Source organism: Natator depressus, chromosome 2, assembly GCF_965152275.1.
Source record: "Natator depressus isolate rNatDep1 chromosome 2, rNatDep2.hap1, whole genome shotgun sequence".
Taxonomy (NCBI): Eukaryota; Metazoa; Chordata; order Testudines; family Cheloniidae; genus Natator; species Natator depressus.
In genome coordinates, this window is record NC_134235.1 from 45,523,021 (window position 1) to 45,542,544 (window position 19,524).

The following is a 19,524-nucleotide window of genomic DNA, read 5'->3' on the forward strand; positions in this document are numbered from 1 at the left end:
ACACGATCCATCGTCTACAGCCAAGCTCTAAGATACAACCACTTTTGCTCCAATCCCTCAGACAGAGACAAACACCTACAAGATCTCTATCAAGCATTCTTAAAACTACAATACCCACCTGCTGAAGTGAAAAAACAGATTGAGAGAGCCAGAAGAGTATCCAGAAGTCACCTATTACAGGACAGGCACAACAAAGAAAATAACAGAACGCCACTAGCCATCACCTTCAGCCCCCAACTAAAACCTCTCCAGAGCATCATCAAAGATTTACAACCTATCCTGAAAAATGATCCCTCACTCTCCCAGATCTTGGGAGACAGGCCAGTCCTTGCTTACAGACAGTCCCCCAACCTGAAGCAAATACTCTCCAACAACCACACATCACACAACAAAAACACTAACCCAGGAATCTGTCCTTGCAACAAAGCCCAATGCCAGCTCTGTCCACATATTTATTTAAGTGACACCATCATAGGACCTAATCACATTAGCTATGCCATCAGGGGCTCGTTCACCTGCAGATCTACCAGTGTGGTATATGCCATCATGTGCCAGCAATTATCCTCTGCCATGTACATTGGCCAAACCGGACAGTCTCTATGCAAAAGAATAAATGGACACAAATCTGACATCAGGAATCATAACATTCAAAAACCGGTAGGAGAACACTTCAACCTCTCTGGCCACTCAGTAAAAGACATAAGGGTGGCAATTTTGCAACAGAAAAGCTTCAAAAACAGACTCCAACGAGAAACTGCTGAGCTTGAATTAATATGCAAACTAGATACCATTAACTTGGGTTTGAATAGAGACTGGGAGTGGCTGGGTCATTACACATATTGAATCTATTTCCCCATGTTAAGTATCCTCACACCTTGTCAACTGTCTAAATGGGCCATCTTGATTATCACTACAAAAGTTTTTTTCTCCTGTTGATAATAGCTCATCTTAACTAATTAGCTTCTCACAATTTGTATGGCTACTTCCAACTTATTTGTACATATATAGATATAGATAGATAGATCTTCTTACTATACGTTCCATTCTATGCATCCGATGAAGTGGGCTGTAGCCCACGAAAGCTTATTCTCTAATAAATTTGTTCGTCTCTAAGGTGCCACAAGTACTCCTGTTCTTTTTGCAGATACAGACTAACACGGCTGCTACTCTGAAACCTGTAGTTTGTTTATGAGAAGGTTATGCGAGACAGTATCAAAAGCCTTACTAAAGTCAAGATATACCATATCTACTGCTTCCCCCCATCCACAAGGCTTGTTACCCGTCAAAAAAAGCTATCAGTTTGGTTTGACATGATTTGTTCTTGACAAATCCATGCTGACTGTTATTTTTCACCTTATTATCTTCTTGGTGTTTGCAAATTGATTGCTTAATTATTTGCTCCATTATCTTTCCGGGTATAGAAGTTAAGCTGACTGGTCTGTAATTTCCTGGGTTGTCCTTATTTCCCTTTTTATAGTTGGGCACTATATTTGCCCTTTTCCAGTCTTCTGGAAGGTCTCCCATCTTCCATGAGTTTTCAAAGATAATCGCTAATGGCTCAGATATCTCATCAGTCAGCTCCTTGAGTAGTCTAGCATGCATTTTATCAGGCCATGGTGATTTGAAGATGTCTAACTTGTCTAAGTAATTTTTGATTTGTTCTTTCCCTATTTTAGACTCTGATCTTATCAGATTTTCACTGGCATTCACTATGTTAGAAATCCACTCGTCACCAGCCTTCTTGGTGAAAACCGAAGCAAAGAAGTCATTAAGCACCTCTGCCATTTCCACATTTTCTGTTATTGTTTCCCCCCCGCCCCATCATTGAGTAATGGGCCTACTCTGTCCTTGGTCTTCCTCTTGCTTCTAATGTATTTGTAGAATGTTTTCTTGTTTCCTTTTATGTCCCTAGCTAGTTTGATTTCATTTTGTGCCTTGACTTTTCTAATTTTGTCCCTACATATTTGTTTATATTCATCCTTTGTAATTTGACTGAGTTTCTACTTTTTGTAGGACTCTTTTTTTGAGTTTTAGATCACTGAAGATCTCCTGGTTAAGCCAGGGTGGTCTCTTGCCATACTTCCTATCTTTCCTACACAGTGGGATAGTTTACTCTTGTGCCCTTAATAATGTCTCTTTGAAAAACTGCCAACTGTCTTCAATTGTTTTTCCCCTTAGACTTGCTTCCCATGGGATTTTATCTACCAACTCCCTGAGTTTGCTGAAGTCTGCCTTCTTGAAATCCATTGTTTTACTGTGCTGTTCTCCCTCCTTAGAATCGTGAACTCTACCATTTCATGATCACTTTCACCCAAGTTGCCTTTCACTTTCAAATTCTCAACCAGTTCTTCCCTATTTGTCAAATCTAGAACAGCCCCCCTAGTAGTTTTCTCCACCTTCTGAAACAAAAAATTGTCTCCAATGTATTCCAAGAACTTGTTGGATAATCTGTGCCCTGTTGTGTTATTTTCCCAACAGATGTCTGGGCAGTTGAAATCCCCCATCACCACCAAGTCCTGAGCTTTGGATGATTTTGTTAGTTGTTTAAAAAAAAAAGCCTCATAATGTATATGCACAAGAGCATCAAATTGAGGTTGCACAGGCAACCTTAATTCTGGCATCTCCTAACATTTGAATGCTTGACTTTGCAAACTTAATGTTCTTTTACCGTAGCTTTTATGGATGTAATATTTTATATTAGGTGTATCAAGGGCTAAATACGCATTCCCTCACTGTCTTTACCTTTCTTGCTGTGCCTGGCCTAAGTTGTTCCAGGACATTTCAGTTTGGGGTGGGCCAGTTTTCATCTTTGACCAGGTGTGAATGATTCCCCCTCATCTCTAAATGCTGGACACCCCAACGCTAGGGTTATCATCCTACTGACTCTCTCTACAGTGCAATCCAGTAGGTGGAATTCCATCTCCAGGAGAAATACCCATGCTAGCTTTGATTGAGCTAGCAATCTAAAAATAGCTATGTAGCCGCAGCTGCATGGGTGGTGGAATGGACGAGCCTGAGTACAATCCCACCTGAAACCCTAGATATACACTTGGAGCAGTCCTCACATTTTTTTTTAATGTATTAGCTTGATCACAACTAGTACAGCTGGGTGTACTGGATCTGGAAATTACACCTCCAACTCCAGGGTAGACATACCCGTTGTTGTCTGAGCTAGCTCAATCCAAAGGTATGTCTACATGTGATGCAGTCACGCCTCTCTTTGTTGTGTAGATTTACCCTATATAACAATAAATTATAACTTGCATCATGGAGACATATTCAACAAGTGCCAAGTGACAATCAATGCTCGGCCAGGGGTTTAAAAGGTGTGAACTTTTCAGCTAAGAGCTAATCATTCAGCCTGGAATTTTCAAAGGGCCTTGACAGTTTGGTTCAATGGGAGTTACTTACTTAACTCCTTAGGCACCTTCGAAATCCCCAGCCTTTTATGCAGACAATACTAAATAAAGATTAAGATGCTGAGTACTTCCTATGAGGTGTTGAGAACCCCCAGCTCCTATTGACTTTAGTGGAAATTGAGAGCACAAGCACCTTGGAAGGTCAGACCTCAATAAAGATGAAATACAGATGAAATGCATCGAACATGCATCAGTCTTATTCTTGTATTTTAGGCCATTTGGGGGAACAATCTCTTACGTGGGACGATCAGCTGCCCACCATCATGGAGTCCCAGATCAGAGACTTCTGCTATGTCATCATCACTGAATCCAGCGCCCATGAACTAGGCTGTAGAATCAAGGTAAACAAGGGCTTTCCAGTTTCACACATAAAGGGAGTGGTGTCAATGAAGACAAATGCCATTTAAAAATGAAATCTATTTTCACATTTCCCCTGTGATTATCAGGAACAAATGCAAGTTTAAAAAGTTGTTTTAAGGACTATCATCCATCACATTCTGTCCTTAAAGCAAACAAACAGTAACAACATATTTACAGTAGAGGTAATGATTGAAAAAAAATAGCAACACATCTTTAAGGCACACACATTTAGATGAATATGCTTGGTTGGACGTGCAAAGAACAGATGAGCCGAAGGTCACCATTGTACCTTAGGAAATCCTGCTGTGTGGCTCAAGCTTCAGAAGACTGACACTGAGCATGAGCTACAGCAGATTCTAAATAGAGCACTTATGGCATGATCATGCCACTGAACACATTCCAGTGCAAGAACGGGCCAGGCGAACAAAACAAGATTATGCATTGTGAAGAAGCAACAGCAACGAAAACACTTTGCTGTGAAGCAAAACTTTATCTTCTATGAAAGGAATACATAATTATTCAACAGGAACTTACCAGTCCCACAGATTGTTGTTCTTACTTTTATGTTTTTAAAAATATGCAGCAAAATAATACCTAGTGTTGGTCTGCTTGGTTACTGTGCTCAAAATGTTTGTGGGTTCCTATATTACAGACACACTCAGTCCCGCAGTTTATCATTACCACCATAAAGCACGTCATTACTGATGAAATAAAAGAAGAAGCTACTGTACTCCAAATTTAAGAGTGGTATTAAAAAGAGAAAGTAGAAGCTTACCAGTTGACACTGCTTCCTTTAGGAGAAAGGCTGCCGTAACTTAAGCAGCTGAACAGTGACCCTTTAACTTCCTTCTGTGTCTAGATAAACAAGCAGCTGGTTCACTAGGAATGGTAAGTGATATGAATATGAATATGCATAACCCTCTCTCTCTCTCCCAGAGGTTCAATTTAGCTTTGCTGTCAGCTGCTATTTTTAGTAGGAATATTAAAACCAGCAGCAGCTACCAAAAAAGAGGATCTGAAGCTTCTGTGAAATCGGTTTCAGAGTAACAGCCGTGTTAGTCTGTATTCGCAAAAAGAAAAGGAGGACTTGTGGCACCTTAGAGACTAACCAATTTATTTGAGCATGAGCTTTCGTGAGCTACAGCTCACTTCATCGGATGCATACTGTGGAAATTGCAGAATATATTATTATATACACAGACACCATGAAACAATACCTCCTCCCACCCCACTCTCCTGCTGGTAATAGCTTATCTAAAGTGATCATCAAGATGGCCCACCTTGATTTTCATGCACGTTGTAGGGAGAGTTTGTGTGTGTGGTTTTCGGAGGGGGGTGAAGGGGTGAGAGAACCTGGATTCCTGCAGGAAATGGCCCACCTTGGTTGTCATGCACATTGTGAAGAGAGTGGTCACTTTGGATGGGCTATTACCAGCAAGAGAGTGAGTTTGTCTGTGGGGGGGCGGAGGGTGAGAAAACCTGGATTTGTGCTGGAAATGGCCCATCTTGATGATCACTTTAGATAAGCTATTACCAGCAGGAGAGTGGGGTGGGAGGAGGTATTGTTTCATGGTGTCTGTGTATATAATAATGTATTCTGCAATTTCCACAGTATGCATCCGATGAAGTGAGCTGTAGCTCACGAAAGCTCATGCTCAAATAAATTGGTTAGTCTCTAAGGTGCCACAAGTCCTCCTTTTCTTTCTGTGAAATCGGGTGTCTCCAAACAACCCAAGTGAACTGGAAGAGACAGTGAAAAAGTCAGAAGCCCTATTACAATATCTTAGAAAGGCATGTTTGTCTAGACCAATGGAAGTTTGTTTACTTATTTTAATGCACTTATCCACAGCCACTATTGAACTCAAAGATAGTGTCCCAGGTGACAAATAAACATTTTCAAAACCAATGTAATCTCTCCATCACTGCAATGATCACAACATGAGCCACTTTGCTAACTAGCACAAGACAGCTGGTTAAATGAAAACAACAGATCTCACTTTACTCCAAGTACATTTATTTATATTTAGCTATCCTGTTACTCTTCTGATGCAGAAAAGTATCTCTGTAGTCCACCTAACAGTTTATAACAGTTATTCATTATTTGAAAAGCATGCCGGCAATCTGTGTAAATCTTATTTCAATTGTATGTGCTTTTGTTTCAACTAAGATTTAAAAATAAGTAAAGCAAAGGAGGACTTACCAAGGTGCTTGAATTTGACTTCTGAAATTATATAGTACCCTCTTTATAAAGTGCTCTTGGAAAACAAAGGCCAGGATGAAGCAAGGTACAATATCAAGCCAAAGAGGCCAAACCAGGAAATAATCTCTGGAGAGCAGAAAAATAAGTTAATGAATGCAAGAACACTAATTTAGCATCCTTGTTTTCCATGATGTGCTGGTGAAATGAGAGGCCAGTGTGAGTAAAAGAGTTTACGCTCAGAAATCAAAGGGTGTGTCGAAAGAGCTGATCAAGCAGGTCAAGAGTCTTTGGCCACTGGACCATGTCAAGACATCTGACAATGGGACTTAAGAGGAAAGCAACTAGTCAAAAAGATAAAAATATGTTTAATTAATATGGATGTTTTCCCATTCCTCCACTGATCCCAGACCCAAGGAAAGCAAGTTGCAACATAGTATTAAAATGTCACTGTACAGTAATTGGCCCACCTTGATTATCACTACGAAAGGTTTCCGCCCCCCCCCGCCTTCCAGCTGGTAATAGCTCACCTTACCTGATCACTCTCATTACAGTGTGTATGGTAACACCCATTGTTTCATGTTCTCTGTATATAAATCTCCCCACTGTATTTTCCACTGAATGCATCCGATGAAGTGAGCTGTAGCTCACGAAAGCTTATGCTCAAATAAATTTGTTAGTCTCTAAGGTGCCACAAGTCCTCCTTTTCTTTTCACTGTACAGTAAGTTACAACACCATAAAAGGGTTAAAAATGAATTGCAAAACAAGAAGCATCTAGAACAAATCTGGTAGTGCTATTTGTTGCTTTTCAAATACCATCTTGTAAAAATTTTTTATTACATATTGGGGCACGTTTCTTAAAAAGAAAAGGACGATACAGGTCTGAGAAAGTCAATACTTAATGTAATGTAGTAATGGCTGTGCTTTTTTAAAAGCATTAAAGGAAAGCATTAAAGCATTTAAAAGTATTAAAGGAAACAAGACTATGCAAGGCATTTTAGTTAAACACTCCTCAAGCTATTTTTGCCCATGGACGGCAGGTATTTATGCACTAAGTTTTCTAAATTTAGTTAGGAATATGTATGTTTAATACTTGGATTGTACAACGTTAGCTGGCTGCATCTCTTTAGAGTTACACAAATCTGTGATTAGGTAAATTATAATATCAAGAGGCTTCTTGGCAACAAAATTGTTCTGAAGGCATGTTACTCTGTTTGAAAGTACGATAGGCCCTGCCTTGCATGCCTCAATCAGGCAAAACTCTTGTTATATTTACGGTATGTCTATACTGCAGTTAAACACCTGCAACTGGCCCATGTCAGCTGGCTCGGGCTGTGGGGCTGTAAAATTGCAGTGTAGCCCTTTGGGCTCAGGCTGGAGCCTGAACTCTGGTACCCTGCAATGGGGGAGAACCCCAGAGCCTGGACTCCAGACAGACCCTTATGGTCACTTAAAGGCCTTTCCATGCTGCTGCACTCCATAGTACAAGTGTAAATGGGCCTAAGTGTAACTGAGAAACAGGCCCCCTGTTCTTGATTTAAAGAACAATTAACTATTCTTATTATTTTTTTTTAAATTGCATCTAATTTCCACTTTGAATTTGTCTAACTTTAGCTTGCAGCTCCTGGATCTTGTTATGCCTCTGTCTGCTAGGTTAAAGAGCCCTCTATTATCAGATTCTTATTCCTGTGTAGGTACTTTTTGCATATTTAGCTGGAAAATATTAATTGCTCATACCATACCATGAGCCAAATATCCATACCATGAGCCAAATTCTGCCTTCCATTTTGACTCAGTAAAAATGTCTTTTATATTACTGTTAGAACATTCCAGCTCAAACAGTAGTCAAAATTTCACAAATATCTACAAAGAAAAGTGCTTAGGTCAACATGGAGAGAAAATAAAATCAAACAATAAAGAATGTAAGACAAGACTATTTCCCTTGTATTTGCAACCAGCAATAATCCAGCAAGTTCAGTCAGACACACAGCTGATGATCATACTAATATCATAGGGGTCTGCGATTCTGCACGATCTCAAAATCTTAAGCAATTGTTCACAATTTGCCAAGGAACAAGAATCTATTTATAATTCATTTGAAAAAAGGGGGAGAGGATTTATTTTACATTTTGTTTAGCTCATACTCATTTTCTGTATTTCTCCACCCCCCCACAGACATAAGGAGTGTGGGGGTTAGAAAGGAGATTGTAAATCAGTATGTAGAGTTCCTTAATAATGTATAAGTTTTCCTCATTCATTTATAGGTCTGCAGAATTTGATGGATAAACTGATAGTTATAGAACACGTTTCTCCCGTGCCAGAAGAATGCACTTTGCTATTCTTCTGTGCATTATAGCTACACAGATATGTATTTGATTTTGGAGGGATGAGGGAGAGAATAATACCTGACTGAATTAAAAACTATTCCCCCCTGCCCCCACGTTTTCTATTCTCCTCCTTGTACTACTCAGAAGGGCTCTTTTTATACTCTGCTTCTGGAGCCAAGAGTTCTCAGCTCACATTGCTCTCCTTGTGTGTCTATGGCCTTGTCCATATGTTGAATCAGAGCTTTGGTGCAAGTGATGTAGTTGCACCAGTGCTGACGTCTAAAGTGTAGACAACAGCAAGCCAGGGATTGCATTTACCAAGATGTCCTTGTTTACCTTTGGGGTCAGCACCACTGCAGCTGTGCCAACTGCATTCAGGATTAGCCCCAAATGAGCAGACAAGGCCTATCTCCCCAGGACGTTAGTGGTAGTGGTCTGAATGAAAAGTGCAGGAATAAGTTGTTCTTTTGATCCCAGTCCCACTGAATCAACAATATCTCATAGCAAGCACCCACAGATGTCAATAGAAGTTTTGTTTTAGTGAGGATATCAGGGTTTGGCACCAGAGCAGTTAGTTACCAGAGATTTCAGATCTTCATTCAGGAAAGTCACCGAATGTTATCTGGTACTATTTCGTGCTAGAACATTACGAGGGCACATTCCAAAGAAGAAGAGGAGGGGGAATAAAATCCTAGTACCTCTTCCAGGTTATTCAGGATTTTTAATTTAAGAGCCAGGAGAAATATAAGACATTGAATGTCCAAGCTAAAAACCTGCTATCAACTTATTCTCCCAGGTATTTTCAAAATATATAACAAAAAGGTAACCCCTCACCTATAATACATTATACTGTGCTGGCTTTGTTACACAGGCTCAAAAAGACACGAGCAATATTTTTTAAAATGTTACATTTTCAAGACAGCTGTGACTCACGAACCTCTTTGTGCCAACTGGCAGAGAGCACAGAGGTGCATAGCATTTTACAGGAATTCCTTGGACTGGATGTATGCATAATAATTCACTAAAGGATGAGGTCGCAACCTAGAGCCAGTATCCCATCATAATTACTGCAAAAATACATGTACATATAATATTTAAGAAGTTACATGTTTATACTGAAAATTATATCCTTAAGGCAAGTAACCAGAAGGTGACGTATCTTGGACAGGTTCCTTTCAAGCAGGAGGTAATAGAAGTTTATTGCTCTGTCTGGTCATGGGGGCATCGGGCATTGTCTGACTCAGCAGATGCCTGTTTGCACAGTGAGCCAAATACTAATAAAGTGTTCGTGAAATCTTCAAAAGAGGAAATTTACAGGAAGAAATGAACAGCAGGAGGGGATCCTGCCTTTAGAGTAAAGACGATGGATCGTTGGGGTATATCTGGGGTCCTGTTTAAAGACAATGGATTTTTGGGGTATATCTGGGGGCTCACGTCCCCCCCTCCTCCAGCTCCTTCACTGAGGAGGCCTTCCAAGGGAAGCAGTGGGGGCAAAAGACCTATCTGGCTTTAAGATTAAACTCAATAAGTTTATGGAGGAGATGATATGATGGGATAACATAATTTTGGTAATTAATTGATCTTTAAATATTCATGGTAAATAGGCCCAATGGCCTGTGATGGGATAGGATCGGAGTTACTACAGAAAATTCTTTCCTGGGTATCTGGGTGGTGAATCTTGCCCATATGCTCAGGGTTTAGCTGATCGCCATATTTGGGGTAGGGAAGGAATTTTCCTCCAGGGCAGATTGGAAGAGGCCCTGGAGGTTTTTTGCCTTCCTCTGTAGCATGGGGCATGGGTCACTTGCTGGAGGATTCTCTGCTCCTTGAAGTCTTTAAACCACAATTTGAGGACTTCAATAGCTCAGACATAGGTGAGAGGTTTTTCGCAGGAGTGGTGGGTGAAATTCTGTGGCTTGTGTTGTGCAGGTCAGACTAGATGATCATAATGGTCCCTTCTGACCTTAGTATCTATGAATCTATGTCTTATGAATGGAGGGTCACTACCTGGCTGTCAAACATTGAAGGGACTTTGGGTGAGCATTGCTCTACTAAAATATGAAAGCATCAAGTTAAATAAGTCTAGGTTCTAGAATGCATCTTATGATTTTATATGTAATTATCTGTTTACAATATTTTTACTTGCCATCACTTGAATATCTGTACTTCAAGGAAACTTTCACTTGTTTCACTATAAACATATCTAAGTGCTGTGTGTTAAGTGGAGCAGTGATCCGAGGTGTGTGACAAAGCTCTGTCCTTGCCTCTGTGGGTCCCGCGTTTCCTGGCAGATTTCACTAACTTCAGAGGCTCGCTGTGACCCTCTATGTAACCCTTCTCTCTCTAGAGACAAGGATCACAGTCTACTGAGCCATTTTCATCATCAGCCAGCGAGGGAGGTGAGGAGAAGCTATCCTTCCTTGCACAGTCTCTGTTGTCTCCCAGTCTCAGTGATTTATCAGGGGGCAAAGGGGTGGGAGCCCAGACCTACCCTCTACTCCGGGCTCCAGCCCAGGGACCCTAATAGTGTCAGCTATGGTAGCTGACCTTTTAAAAACATAACATGTACAATTCACTGGGCTACTTCCCACACAGCAGACCTCACTTCCTCAAGCTCCACTTCACCCTTACCTCAGGGCCTCCTTTTTTGTGCCTGATATGGTGTGTACTACTCAGTCTCTCCAACACTGCAACTTCCTCCCACAGCTCCTCACATGCACCCCCACCTGACCGACTGGGAGGCTTTTAACTAGTTTCAGCCAGCCCCTGGTTGGCTTCAGGTGTCCCAATCAACCTAGCATTCTCCCTGCCTTCTGGAAAGTTCTTAACTGGCCCCAGGTGTCTTAATTGACCTGGAGCATCTGCCATTTCACTTATCCTGGTACCAGGGATTTGTTTAGCCTGGAGCTAATATATCTATCTCCCACTACTTTTCTATAGCCATCTGGCCTTGCCCCGTCACAGGTGTAACTGGTAAGCTGGGAAGTACAGCTTCTTTGGCAGCAGTGAATCTGCAAATACAGTGGCCTTCAGGGAGATGATTGGAGGACTTGGGCGTTGGAGCGTGCCTATTGCTAACTTGTAGACCCCCCGCCCCTTCACCGTGAGCCAGCTACACGAGCTGCAGCCGGTCTGTTTTCAGACCGCGCCAAGGAAACTTCTATGTACGCTCGTGCTCCACACCCTTCATGTCCTCACCCTCGCGTCCCACCCTGACACAAAGTGGCGGGACCTCCTGCCACCTCTAGAGGGTGAGGAGTCCTGGTGGGCTGGCCTATATTCCACCTTGGCTCCGAGGCCTGCCGGGGATATCAGTTGGCAGCTCCTTCACGGGGCCGTGAGCACGGGCGTGTACTTGGCGCTGTTCACCCCAATCCCGGACACTTGCCCCTTCTGCGGCGTGAGGGAAACCCTGGCGCAATTCTACCTGGAGTGTGCCAGGCTGCAGCCCCTACTCCGGCTCCTCACGAATATTTTGTTAAGATTTTGGTTGCACTTTTCCCCTCACCTCTTTATCTATGCACTCCCTGTCCGTGGCCCCACTAAGTCGCAGGACCTCCTGGTCAATCTCCTCCTGGCCCTGGCTAAAGTGGCCATCTATAAAACCAGGGTGAGGAGGTTGGCCAATGGAGTCTCCTGTGACTGTGGGGCCTATTTCCGATCCTCCGTCTGTTCACTCCTCCAGGCAGGGTTCCTCTGGGCGGCGTCCACTGACTCCCTTGACGCCTTTGAGGAGCAGTGGGCGCTGTCTGGGGTTCTCTGCTCAGTGTCCCTGTCCGGTTCCCTTCGTTTGACCCTTTGACCGCACTCCTGTCCCTGCTGTTCATTAGTTGTCCCCCGTAATTATTTGGCTTTCCAGGTCCTGTGGACCTCCCCTAAGGCTGGGGGGGGGGGGGATCCTTTAGCAGTGGGCGGGCAAAGCCTGCCCACTTCCTGGATCCCAATATGACTAACTTGTAGAGAGGGCAGGACCCGTATAGGCCTAGATGGGAGTGCTTGTGCTGCCTGTGGCCAGTGGTGTTGGGGAGCCAACCCCTGGCAGGCACAGACATGGCTTCCTCTGGCAGGTGGTAATGAGTGCCTCAAAGCCCTGGATACCCCAGGAAGCATTGCAACAGCATCTTAAAATGTCTACCCTGGTGGCAGTGTATAGCGTACAGGCACTGCTCACCCAGCTAGCATGGGTATAAACAGCAGGGTAGACAGTGAAGCACAGCTTAAGTGAGTAGAGTAGAACAGAGTGCCCTACATGTCTGACTGCCCAGGCTATGGTTCTCTACAGCCCAAGCAGTAGCTCCCAGGTAAACAATACTATTTTTAGCAGCGCAGCATCAGGCTGTCTCCCCACTAACCAAGCCTTTCTCTGCTGCAGGTAAAGGCCCTAGCAGGAGGTGAGGTAGCGAGGAAAGACTCCGGCACCATGGAGCTGCTGGAGTCTTTCACTGCCACATGTAGCTACACCCCGTAGTGACAAGTGTGCATGCAGCCTGCTTTTCACTGCAGCATGTAGCCATGTAGTACCTGTACTTTACCCCCCAGCATAAGTGTGGCATAGCCTTAATGGCTCTTATTTTCAAGATGCTGAGCAATAGGTGATGCCAACTGAGAGCTCCTGTGCCTCTTTGAGGACACCCCCTCATGTGTCATGTCTTGGGCCTTTACCTCTCCTGGAGTGGAGTTCACAATCCTGCCACTCTCTGCACAGCCCCTGGGCAATAATCATGCTTACCTAGTGGGTCCAACTGAGTTCAGCACTGCAATTCTTCCCTTTGGGAGTCTGTGACCAGTGGTATCCAGTGACAAAACAGCCTTCTTCAAACCAAAGTATTGTTTATTTTCACAGTAGGAAAAACACATTTAGAGAAAAAAGGACTTCCACACCAGAGTTTACACGTCTATCTTACCCAAAGACTTACCATTCCTTAATGATACCCTAGACAGGCCAGACTTCTTCAGACCCCCCACAATGAGTGCCTGTATCTCAGACTTATTCCTCCAAACAACTGCCCTAACCTTGAGAGGGGTTTCTTTTTAAACTTGACAGTTCTCTGCCTACGCTTTTTCCTATCCTGACATTGTCTCTTAACAATCCTCAAGTGTCTGTGGAGAAGTGGCTTATCTTGAGCCATGCTTTTTCCCTTCCTGCTTGTTTTTCCTTATAGGCCCCTATTAAACCAAATCAATATACTCATACAATAAACATACCAACATACCGTATTCATAATTTATTTTATTTTATTTTTTTAACAGAGCAGCTCTAATTCCATCACAGCTCCAGCTTTGGTTTATGAGAAAAATCTATTTTACAAACCTCAATTAAAATGATCATTTGCAGAGTTTATGGCATTACCACCCTTGTTCTAGATGCTTTCCAAACTCCTAGGAGCTTTCCTCAGAGCCCTCTGTCCAGTTTGTTGTCCTTGAGGCTGACAAGTGCTCACCTGAAGAGCTGGTCTTGGTGTTTAATTATTTTTTAGGACCTTTATATTCTAGACAACAGAATCCCATGTGCACAGGGCCAGGCCTGGGATTTTGGGAGCATCAGGAAGATGGTTATTTGGATTCCTATTTGGATGGTTAACTGGATTACCAGTTATTTCATCACTGCACAGCTGACAACATGCCCCAAAACTCTTTGCATATTCAATTTTCAGTCAAGAGCTGGAAATTTTGTATTGGTTACTTTTGATGACTGATTAGTTACCAGCCTTCACATGAAAAGAAGTTGACATTTAAAAGAACAGGTCAGCAGCAATAAATGAGTACCTAATTCCCAGTTTGGTACACTCAGGCTGCTCCAGTATAACTTCACAGCAGGACAAGAGCTGTACCTCCATCCTCCTCCTGTCCATGTGTCACACGTAATCAGTAGTCTGATATACTAAGATCATAGACTCCTAGCTACTCTGTGCAATTCATTTCCTTTTATGCATTAAAATATATAGTTAAGAATTAAAAGGGGGAAAAAGTTACAAAGTTTGCAAGTGGCACACTAGTTTACTTTGGTTCTAGAAATGCCCTAGGGTGAAGTTCTTGTCTGTCACAGGGGCCAGGACTAGTTCCTTTGTCAGGAAATGTGCCCAGCAGGGTTTTTAAGACTCTTCCCCATTTATTCCCTTTCAGCAAAACCCATGAACAAGACGAATGTAGATCCACAGACCCACACAAGTAGAATCTGCCATAAATGGGTAGTTATAAATTAAATTCTCTCCCTCTCCCCCAAACATGAACATGTCATCCATATTTTCACAGTGAATACTTATATAGTATTGTAAAAGGTACATTAAGGTACTTCTGTATTAATGTGCCACAAGAGAACCCAATCCCATAAGCAGATACTGTTTTTACCATGTATTTAGCAATGCCCATTCATGAAATTTATTTTATAAAAATCAAGACATCCTGCATCATTTCAGAGGACAAGACCGAGACCCAGAGGTAAAACCGTTAACGAATGAATGGGAAGGAGCCGGGGATGGAAAAATGGAAGCAATATCCAGGCACGCAGGTGACACCTGGGGTTACAATATTTCTTTTCTCACTTTACTGTTCCAGTCCACTTCGAATTTACTCATTATCATTTAGCACTGTCCTCAACCTTGCTCTCGAATTTGAAAGCAATATGTCTGGTACAGTCAATTACTGATTTTTCTAGATATTTGGCACTGCTCATCTCTGTCTCTGAAGTGCTGCTGGGTCCCTATCACAATTTGATAGTATAGGACAGGGGTCAGCAGTCTTTCAGAAGTGGTGTGCCGAGTCTTCATTTATTCACTCTAATTTAAGGTTTCGCGTGCCAGTAATACATTTTAAAGTTTTTAGAAGGTCTCTTTCTATAAGTCTGTAATATATAACTAAACTATTATTGTATGTAAAGTATATAAGGTTTTTAAAATGTTTAAGAAGCTTCATTTAAAATTAAATTAAAATGCAGAGCCCCCCAGACCGGTGGCCAGGACCCGGGCAGTGTGAGTGCCACTGAAAATCCGCTCATGTGCCACCTTTGGCATGCGTGCCATAGGTTGCCTACCCCGGTATAGGATGAACCTAAAAAAAGAGCATTTGCAATTATCTATTGGTACAACTGTCTTGCATTTAAAAAAAGCACATTGCATGGACATTATGTAAGTCTGGCATCACTAGGCAAGACTGGCACAGCTCACTATGGCCACATTCCACCAGGTCATCTTCAAATCTATTCTATAAAAAGTATGCACATGGGAGCTTGGCATTGTCCCGTGATGTGCTGTCTGTGCTCCAGTTAGAACTTTTACATTGGCAACAAGTTTAAATATCTGCACAGAAACAGGGTTGAAATGCAAAATTCCAATTTACTGCAAAAATGTGAATGTACCTGGTAAAGTCTGCAAAAGCTTACAGTAAATTATGCATCACATTCTAGTGACCGAGTTCACAAAACAAGTTAAGACAGATACTAAAATATCACTACAATGTTTAAACACATAGGCAAGCAGTGATGTGCAATTTAAACCTTGAACTAGTTTGAAATGGATCAGTCCCTGGCTCATCCTCCAAGATTTTCAAATATCAATAATTTGGATTCTTCATTGATTTGGCTTTTATGACAAGGGCAGTAAACTACTCATGCTACTTGTAACCCTCGTGGATGGGGAGGTGGGATTTTCAATTGCAAAATTCTTATTAGTGCCAACGGCATTCAGTGCACAGCATAACTGAACTCAACTTCTTACTGCTGTAAAATGTAGATGGTGTGTATATGCTGCATCCAAGAAAATTAAAAAGCTATAAATTGGATTTATAACCGTTCACTGTATGAAATGTGCTAAAGAGAATTAAAACAAAAATCAGATTCCTCCTGTCAGACTGGCCACACTTCTCCCTCAACAATGGCCTTCCCTCAGACAAGAAAGGCAGAACACCAAGGGTGTTGTTTGAGGGGAAATGGGGGTAAGAAGGGGCATTGCCCGCCAAACTGAAAGCCTCAAGCAGGCACAGAATCCCCCCCGCCACCCGCACAGCCCCATTGGCCTGACTGGAGCTGCCCTCTCAGCTACAGAAGTGCTGAACGCCACTGTTTTCAGTGCTGATATTTACTCTGTCCAAAGGGGATTGCTACAGATCAGCACACCACACTTTTCCTCCAGGAAGTAAGTACATTAGCTCTGTAGCACTCTCAGTGCTTGCGTGTCAAAGGAGGTCATGTGTGTTTTTTGTGTTACTGCTAACCCACCTGGGCAGCATATACTTGATCTTTATACACCACATAAAATCAGTGCTTACTGCAGGTTATGTAGACATTAAAAATGAACTGGAATTAGAAGCTTGATGGATCAAATGCAACATTTTACATTTCAGATATGACTGTGTATCAAGCTTGTGGAGGTAAGAGATGAGTTAGACAGCAATGTTGTACCAGATCACATGTTGGTCTGTGGATCCCATCACACTCCCTTTGACTGAAATGGGAGCAGGTGCAGTTCTTGTATCATTACATTTACCACTACTAGCTACTTGAGTGGAGAGGCAAAATTAAAATCTAAATACAGGCATATGGCAGTCTTAATGTTCTTTAGGAAGGAACAAATCTACCCAGAAGGGTAATGTGAAAATAGCTTACAACAGAAATAAACATTGGCACAACTCTACAGGTTTTGTTGTAGGGTTTTTTCCTTTTATATCAATCCTACCATGACAGTGAGTAAGCAGCATCCCCATCATTTTAAGACAGTTACAACTTAAAGGATATTTATAAATGGAATAATTATGATTATTTAAAATAGAAAATAGGGAACATTTTCTCTTTTTATGTATAAACAAAATACTTAAATACACTCTAATGAAGTATTTGACTTTCCAGTTGCTCTTCAAAATCACTAGTTTTAACCTTACAATGTAACCTTAGTTACATCTAATTCTTTCGCTTACCAGCCTTATATAAGTGCAATAAAGACCAAAGCAATAAAGATATAAAGTAACCTTTCAGAAAAAGGAACCTACTTGTAAGGAAACATTTACATGGCTTTATATTGATATGATAAATTTAAAGATGCAGTCTTAGAAGCAGATGACATATCTGGGTAAGGCTGAAGGCCCATCTGTTTATTGTCTTTCAACTTTTGTATTATAACTTTAGCAAACTCCTCTCCTTGGCTGTCAGTAGTATCGAGCAGTTGTCGGACTTTTGATGTCCTTGTAGGTTTGGTGCTGATAAGTTCATAGTCTTCTTTCATGATTAAATCCCTTGATAGGAGGGCATCCAGAGACTGGTTCAGACATGCTTCAGTCATCTGGTTGACAATGTCCTCTCTCCTAATTTGGATCCACTGGTGAGCTACATCCTGTTGTATGGATTCCACAGCAAAACCTAAAATTGAAGAAAGATTCAGAAATCTAGTATCATAGTTAAAGTGAATTTATAGTGCTATAAAATAAAGAGTGAGTTGAGAAAGAATGGTCCAAAACCATACCTGTAGTTAAAATGACAGCCTCGTAACACTCTGCCAAAATGTTGCTACATTAATCCAGATTAAAACTCTTTTCATTGTACTAACTATTATTTAAAATATTTCTCTTTAGTTATTCTAATGCTGGGTCTTTATTTCTTAGGGGAAATAAAAGTTACAAATACAGCTGCTCTCCCTAAAATGCCACCATTATTCTGAAACAAACTCAATCCTTTCAACCATCCCCCACCATCAACGCTTCCGTCCCACACAAACCCACCTCCTCTGGAAACAGCTGCAGGCATGGATCACAAGCTGTGATGATGCTTTTTTTCCCTATTAAAACAATGTCATTCCTCTCACCTTTTCTGGCTTGCCCTATTATCCCCTTCTTATGTTTCTTATACTCAAAGTTGGCTTTGCTTACAAGTAACACGGCTATATTAGGATCAAAACTACCACACTACAGACAGAAGAATGATATTTGGTTAAGGCACTGGACTGGGATTCAAGACCAGCGTTCAAACCCAAGCTCTGCCACAGACTTCCTGTGTAATCTTGGGCAAGACACAATTTCTCAGTGCCTCAATTCCTCACTTGCAGAATAGAAATATAACACTTCCTTTCTCCTACCCTATGTCTGTAGGAGAAAGACAGGATTAGCTATACCTTGACCATCCCTGGTAAGTGTTTGTAATTGTACCATTCTGCATCGTAATACCCCTTTAACGAATACCACACTGAAGCAGAACCATCATACACACCACAGTCACACTGTATGTGCAATATTCCTTACCCTAAACTGTAAATTCTTCAGAGCACTATTGCCTGCATATTGGTGTTTTGTATTGCTTTGTTAGTGCTTAGTAAATAATAATAGGCCTAGTCTTCCCTTCAGACACACACACACACACACACAAATTGGTAGTTGCACATATATCAAGATTGTGAATAAACCTAACAGCAGGCATCTCATTGACCATTCATTGTTTCCCTGTGATGTTAGTGGGACTTAAAACTCCATCAGTTTGTGTTGTACCTGAAGTAAGTGCTGATGACTGCAGCATGTGTGTCATAGGATTTGATGCATCTGAATGATCTGCACCAAATGAGGAAGGGTAGCTGTGGTAGGGCACATACAATTTAGCACTCTGGGTTGGAGAGATATTTTCATCCATGCTAACAAGAGAGCATGGTCCTTCAGAACTGTTGTCTTTACCTGAAATAAAAGATAAAGAATCACATTACTTTTGGGTTCAGGAAAGAAACAAAAACATGTTAGAAATTATTTACAGCACCTTTACAAAAAAGTTGTTAGTTGCATGCCTTTCATGTCTGTTCTGTACAAACAACATGCAGATTTCTCATGAAGGTGAGGTTCATAGCACTTTTACATTTTTTTCTTATTTTCTGTCAGCTTTGGAGGATTTTTTTTTATTATTATTATTTTTTTTTTGGCAAAACATGGTTGAGAAAACCAGGTTTGGTCTGTTCCAACTTTAAAAAGTCTTAAGCAAAAGAAAATTCCAAAGTGGCAGGACCAACCAGAGCTCTGACTTCCAACTTTCATGTTGTCAATTATTTCTTCTTATCAGATTTATTTTAGTGCCTTTTATTTATTTTAGCACAACAAATGTGAAGGGGCTAAACCTTCCTAAAAGAGACTCAAGTAGAACGGAAGCATCTCGAAGACTAATAGTGATCTTTATTGGAAGTCCAATGGAAAATGCTGCTTTCTTATCTGTTCTATTAGCTATCTCTTGTGAGGATTCCCTATAGCTTTAATAAAAATTTC

General features: G+C 41.5%; 2 protein-coding genes across 5 annotated transcripts in view; both read right to left on the reverse strand.

Moving 5' to 3' along the window:
• Positions 1-6,071, reverse strand: part of LOC141982249 (Y+L amino acid transporter 2-like) — a 41,953-nt gene extending 35,882 nt beyond the window's left edge. The window contains exons 1-2 of one of the 4 annotated variants that reach the window (XM_074944136.1): positions 4,555-4,632; positions 3,658-3,747 (exon numbers count right to left, since the gene is read on the reverse strand). The gene's annotated coding sequence lies outside the window, so the exon portion shown is untranslated. Of the gene's footprint in view, positions 1-3,552; positions 3,571-3,657; positions 3,748-4,554; positions 4,658-5,979 lie in introns of those variants that run through there. The other 3 variants (XM_074944134.1, XM_074944133.1, XM_074944135.1) reach the window with 3 other exon arrangements.
• A 7,306-nt stretch (positions 6,072-13,377) lies between these two features.
• RIPK2 (receptor interacting serine/threonine kinase 2) overlaps positions 13,378-19,524 on the reverse strand; it is a 42,058-nt gene continuing 35,911 nt past the window's right edge. The window contains exons 10-11 of the mRNA XM_074944141.1: positions 18,769-18,948; positions 13,378-17,650 (exon numbers count right to left, since the gene is read on the reverse strand). Coding sequence (XP_074800242.1) covers positions 17,298-17,650; positions 18,769-18,948 — 533 coding nt within the window. The 3' untranslated portion in view covers positions 13,378-17,297. The remainder of the gene's footprint in view (positions 17,651-18,768; positions 18,949-19,524) is intronic.